This window comes from Mesoplodon bidens (genome assembly GCF_964165515.1).
Source record: "Mesoplodon bidens genome assembly, chromosome: 14".
Lineage (NCBI taxonomy): Eukaryota > Metazoa > Chordata > Mammalia > Artiodactyla > Ziphiidae > Mesoplodon > Mesoplodon bidens.
The window spans coordinates 22,882,424-22,888,423 of record NC_138170.1 but is presented as its reverse complement, the minus strand read 5'-3'; the positions used below and the strand labels follow the sequence as shown (position 1 = coordinate 22,888,423).

Sequence of the window (6,000 nt, the reverse complement as noted above, 5' to 3'; positions counted from 1 at the left end):
GTGCTGAGTGGTTCAAAAGATGTAACCAATTACTGCCTTATTGCTAGTTGTGGTGTTTTTCTTGGAGGTTCACAACAAAGCTGAAGAAGGGTATTCGATTAAGTTTAGCAAAAGAACCTGGCATTCCCAGAGGTGAGAGGCGCTGCCGGCCGCTCTGATTCTCCTGGGCGGCTGCTTCCCACTAGCTACCTATTTTATATTTGGTAGTGTATATATGTCCATGCCACTCGCACACTTCGTCCCACCTTACATTTCCCCCTCCCCGTATCCTCAAGTCCATGCTCTACGTCTGCATCTTTATTCCTGTCCTGTCCCTAGGTTCTTCAGAACATTTTTTTAAGATTCCATATATATGTGTTAGCATACGGTATTTGTTTTTCTCTTTCTGACTTACTTCACTCTGTATGACAGACTCTAGGTCCATCCACCTCACTACAAATAACTCAATTTCGTTTCTTTTTATGGCTGAGTAATATTCCACTGTATATATGTGCCACATCTTTATCCATTCATCTGTCGATGGAAACTTAGGTCGCGTCCATGTCCTGGCTATTGTAAATAGTGCTGTAATGTGGTACATGACTCTTTTTGAATTATAGTATATGATATGCTCAGGGTATATGCCCAGTAGTGGGATTGCTGGGTCGTATGGTAGCTCTACTTTTAGTTCTTTAAGGAACCTCCATACTGTTCTCCATAGTGGCTGTATCAATTTACATTCCCACCGACAGTGCGAGAGGGTTCCCTTTTCTCCACACCCTCTCCAGCATTTATTGTTTGTAGATTTTTTGTTGATGGCCATTCTGACCGGTGTGAGGTGATACCTCACTCTAGTTTTGATTTGCATTTCTCTAATGATTAGTGATGCTGAGCATCCTTTCATGTGTTTGTTGGCAATCTGCATGTCTTCTTTGGAGAAATGTCTGCTTAGGTCTTCTGCCCATTTTTGGATTGGGTTGTTTGATTTTTTGACATTGAGCTGCATGTAAACTCCTTATTTTTAAAAGAAAGATCTTCCAGCCGATCAGAAGGAAAAAGGCAAGGGGTCTGGACTTCATCGATATTTAGGGGACTAATCGTTGTCGCTGCCACTATTCCAGCTACAGAAGCCGAGAGAACAGTCAGCTTTCAGAGGGAAGCGGTAAAGAACTCCAAACACCTGCCCATCCCCGAGTCCGCCCCGAGCGCTCGGATAGGGGTCGGAAGCACACCGCCCACGGCGGCCCAAGACTAGCGCTTGGGACCGCGCACGCGCACGCACCGCCCGCCGGAGCCGCCGCACTGCGCCTGCGGGGCGGGGCGTGGCGGGCGCGGCGCATGCGCGCGGGCCCCGCCGGCAGGAAGCGGGCGCGGGGCGGGGCCTTCGGGCCGCCCCCGCCTCAGCCGCTCAAGAAGCCCAGCGGCCGCAGCGCGCGGCCCGGGATGCTGAGCCAGGCGCTCCTGCGCCTCGCGTCTGCCGTCAGCCGCAGGAGGATGAAGCTGCTGCTGGGCATCGCGCTGCTCGCCTACGTGGCCTGTGAGTGCGCCGGCTATTTCTTCCCGCCCCCGGCCTGCTCTCTCCTTCCCTCCCTCCCGCTCTGCGCGCGCGGCCGCCGGCCGGACAGGAGGCGCGGACCCTTGGCCCGGCTGCCCCGCCGCACGCGGGGCTGCGGGCAGCGGTTCCCGAGCGTGCCGCGTCGCCGGGCTGGACTAGGGGGTGCGAATGCTGTCGCCTGGCAGAGCCCCCGCGCTTGCTGCCTGCTCTTAGGAAAATTACTCCGCGTTTGGCTGCAGGGGAGCCCAGTGTCGCTGGACCCCGCCGGCCCGCGGCCGAGCCCAGGGTTCCGACGCCCGGGGGTCCCCGCGCCCGGGATCTTGGCGCCCAGGTTCCTGGACGTCCGGGGGTGCCCCCGCCCAGGTGTCCGCGCCCGGGGTCTTGGCGCCTAGGTGTTCGGATGCCCAGGGGTCTCTGCGCCCAGTATCGGAGGGTGCGGGTGCCGGTCGGCCCAGCACGGAGGCGCAGCCCCGGGGATCCCGGCGCCGCTCCAGCTTGTGTGGTCCTCCCGTCATCACTCAACCGCGGCTGCCGGACCTAGGGCAGGAGGGGCACTTTTCAGGCAGAGGGTAGACCCTCTGGTTTCTTAGAGGCAGAAGCTGTCCCTTTAAAAAAAAAAATTCGATGGGAATGTATTTTCATTGCTGTTATTAATACTTCCCTAAGTACCAAAATTGGACCAAGTGAGCTTGTTTGAATCCTAGCCACGAGAGTGATAACACGCTGAAACGAAACACCTGCTCACCGGTTGAGTTACCAAGATCTGACTCCCGAGGTGAGGGAGGCTCGGCAAGGTGATTTCAGTTGAGCTCTAGGAAGATGCGGGTGATTGAGACCCAGCCTGTCTGCTGCAGCCCAGCTGGGGGCAGTTAGTTGGGAGTAGTCTTCAAAGGAGGAAGAGCTAGTCTGAAGCTTTTCAGTCTTCAGTGAGACAGCCGAGAACCCAGGGGAAAGACCGCTTGAAGTTGTATAACTGTCGTTAGGACAATAATTATCATATCTAAATTGTCTGTGAGCTTCCCCATAGGTGCGTGAGGCTGTTTCATTGTGTCCTGTAACTATCTCAACAATCCTAGGAAGTAGGTACTATCGTTATTCCCATTCTAGAGGTGAGTCTGTTAAGGCCAAGAGAAATCAGGCAGATTTACTGATGACCACACAGATGATAACCTATGGAGACCAAGACCAGAGCCCGGCAAGGCCGGGGAGCTGGGGCTAGAACCCAGGGCTGCAGCAAACTCCCTGTCGATTTTGGGTCTTCTGAAGGTAGGGGGTTGTGGAATGCCATTCACAATTCTGTAGACCAGGAAATCCTACTGAGCCCTTACCTTTGTCTGTTCAGCCCTTACTGCTGCTTGTCCCTGTGCTTAGTCCCAGGGGACCCCAAGGAGTGCAAAACACCTGGGCAGTGTTTCTCAAACTGCTCTGTGTGTCAGAATCACCTGGAGGGTTTTCAGAACACAGGTTGCCGCCTCCCTCCTCAAGTTTCTGATTCAGTAGGTCTGGGGTGTGGCCCAGCCATTTGCATTTCTAACAGCTTCACCTCAGATACTGTTGGTGTGGTCTGGGGACCCCACTTTAGAACCTGTGGCCTAAGCAAGTGAGTTGAGTTGGCCACGAATTAGATGCTTGCCCAAATGAGGGTTAAATTATGAACAGGTAGGAAGGAAGGGAGGGAATGCACGGGAGCTTGTGCTGGGAAGTGAAGTGTGTGTAGGAGTGACTAGGCAGGCGGAGGAGGGGTTGGTTCCCAGGGAGCAGCATGTGCGGAGGTCCTGTGGCAGCCAAGAGCAGGGCATGTCCTTTGAATGTGGAGAACTGCGGTGTGGCTGGAGTATGGACACGAAGCAGCTACGAGGCTGCCCTGGCAGGCGGGTTGGAGCAGGCAGGCCTGGCGGAGGCCTCGTGCCAGCTCCCGACATGGGTGAATTTAGCTGTGAGGTTTTAGACTAGGGTGGAGACAGTGCTGGTAACAAGCAGGGTTGCTAAGTCCCCGGGCACTTTGCAGGGAAAAGCATGACATTGTGGCTCCCGACTGACAGCGTCCGAGGACATTGAAGGTGTCCGTGAGCCATGATGCCTGTGACGTCTAGTCTCTGCTCTCCTTGTTAATTATCTTTCCCTTTTGTTTGAGAAAACGCCCCTGCTCCCAGATGACACACAGCCCCTTCTGGAAATGCTCTTGTGCCCATGCGGGCCCAGCTTCCTTGCTGGCATATAATTCTTCAGTCCAGGCCCAGGGGCTGAGCATGGGCCAGCTTGCACTGCACTGAGGTTCTTCTCCATGCATGTGTTTTCTTCTCGGTAACGGGGATTTCAGCCCTTGTAGCACTTAGATCAGTGCTGTTAGCTTCTTGGAAGAGCTCAGAGGTCTGAAAGTCATGCCAACCTGCTAGGTAGATCCCTAGGCAGAGACTCAGCTGGAATTACCTTTAGTGTTTTTGACAGGGCTAGAGTTTAAAAAGTCACATAGCCTTTGCCGGGTTTGTTGGTGTCCCCAGGCACTGTTTTCCTCTACCCGGAGGCAAGCACTTCACTTCTTTGAGCTGATGATTTTGGTGTTTGTCCTTGTGCCATAGAATTCTAGATACTACCTAGTGGCTTTCTTCTTTAGAAGACTGTTTTTTCTCCTTGCTTCCCCCCCACCAACCCACGCATCTGCTGTGATTTTAAGTAGCTCAGCACTTAGTGTTTACACGCATGACTAAATGTTGTTCACCTGAGCCTGTGAACTCACCTTTTCTTTTTCCCGGAGCTAATGACTCCACTCTCCAGGCCCTATACTTGTTAGACTGCAAGCTTTGTCGCTCATGTCTTTCTCCCCCAAGACGCTGAGCAGCCTCCCGAGCTCCCTGAGGAGGGGCCTTCGGACCTCGTGCCCCTGGCCTCAGCCCCGTTGGCCTGGAGATCCTATCCCCAGATGGCCACCGCCTCATTTCAGCTGGAGGTCAGGGAGGAGCACTGGCAGGCGTTGGCCGCGTCTTCTCTGTCTTCACATTTAATTGACAGGTGGGTGGTGAGGCTCCATCCCTTCTGGGTCCTGGTGCCGAGGCTCAAGCCAGCTCCCGTCTCTCTGTGACTTGGTTTCTCCCGGGAGATGCCAGGCCCTGCCCTTCTCCTGCCCCTGGCGCCATCCTCCACGGCACACCTCGGCTCGGCCCCTCCGCACTTGGGTGTGCCCCGAGTGTGCATTTGTGGACGTGCGGTTGATAACTGGCCTCCTTCAGGACCACTGTTCTCAGCATGTGAAGTCCCCCTTCCAGAGTGAGGCCTCCGTGCCGCGGGGGCTCAGGGGCACCTGCGTACCAGCCCACCCAGGGATGCGCACCCGGCCGGTGACGTGTGCCCACGTGCCGGGTGCTTCCAAGCCTGGCCGCCCAGGACCCTCGCTCTGCGGTTCTGGGAACCTTCCGAACTGTCCTTTGGAGCACCACCCTGCGGGTGTGCGGTGGCCTGGTCTAGTCCTCTTCCTTTCGTCTCTTCTGTCATTTTAGACTTTTGTCCTACTTTTTGGAAACTTTGTCATCTAACTCTTTTAGTGATTGAGAACATTTATGTTCATTTTTTGTTTATGAGCGTTCTCTTTCTCCCTGAATTTAAAGAACCAAAGAGCGTGGTCTTTGTCAGGGTCTCCTCTGCACGGTGGTCGTTTGCTCACTTTTCTTCCCCTGGAGGGTCTCTTCCCCCGGTGGCTTCCTTTTTCCTTGGAGGCTTTCCCGGGACGCTGGGCCGTCTGCTCTGTTTGCACGATCGATCTTGGGCGGGTGGGGGCCCCCCGGCTGCCCCATGGACCCTCAGCTGCCTCACTGGTTGGTGGAGCGCTCAGCACCCTCCGGGCAGCAGTGCCGGCTCTCCCGGGCATCCCAGGGAGCCGGGGCGGGGCTGAATGGTACCCTGATCGTCCCCCAGCTGACGGGGCCCCGTGCCGCAGACCCTCTGCCCTCCCCTCTGCAGAGATGGACCGGGCGGGGCTGGAGCCGGCAGCGTGCCCCAGGTCCCTGTGCAGCAGGCAGGGCTCTTCTCCAGCCTTGTCCACGCGACCCGCCCCCGGCTCCCCATTCTCTTGGTTCCCCTGCCCTCTTCCTTCTTCTTCACCTCCCAGAAGCGCTTGTCCCCATCCCCGTGCACCTTGGGTTTATACCCAAAACAACAGAACAGAGGCGAAGCTTGCTTTCTGACATTTCAGAGGCACTCCTTCAGCTCTGGAAAACCCGAGTTGTGACAGTAACAGCGCTCACGTAGGTTTGGGTGTGTCCTGGGTTTTGTTGGGAGGACACCGTATTTGTGGTGCTTTCCTGCCCTGTCCCTGTTATTCCACCAAAAAGACACTAAATCACCCCTGAAAACCACGTGCAAGCATGTTTTACATGTGTTAGCTCTGCACGTGTGATAGGTCTGCACGTGTGATAACAGACATCAAGCTTCTCTGAGCTGGGACTTCTGTGAGAGTAGTTTTGCCCTTGGTC

General features: G+C 55.4%; 1 protein-coding gene across 2 annotated transcripts in view; it reads left to right on the top strand.

The window, feature by feature from the left end:
* Window positions 1-1,345: 1,345 nt before the first annotated feature.
* Window positions 1,346-6,000, top strand: part of UXS1 (UDP-glucuronate decarboxylase 1) — a 75,817-nt gene continuing 71,162 nt past the window's right edge. For both annotated transcript variants that reach the window (XM_081253561.1, XM_081253560.1), the window contains exon 1: window positions 1,346-1,516. In XM_081253561.1, coding sequence (XP_081109687.1) covers window positions 1,423-1,516 — 94 coding nt within the window. In that variant the 5' untranslated portion in view covers window positions 1,346-1,422. The remainder of the gene's footprint in view (window positions 1,517-6,000) is intronic.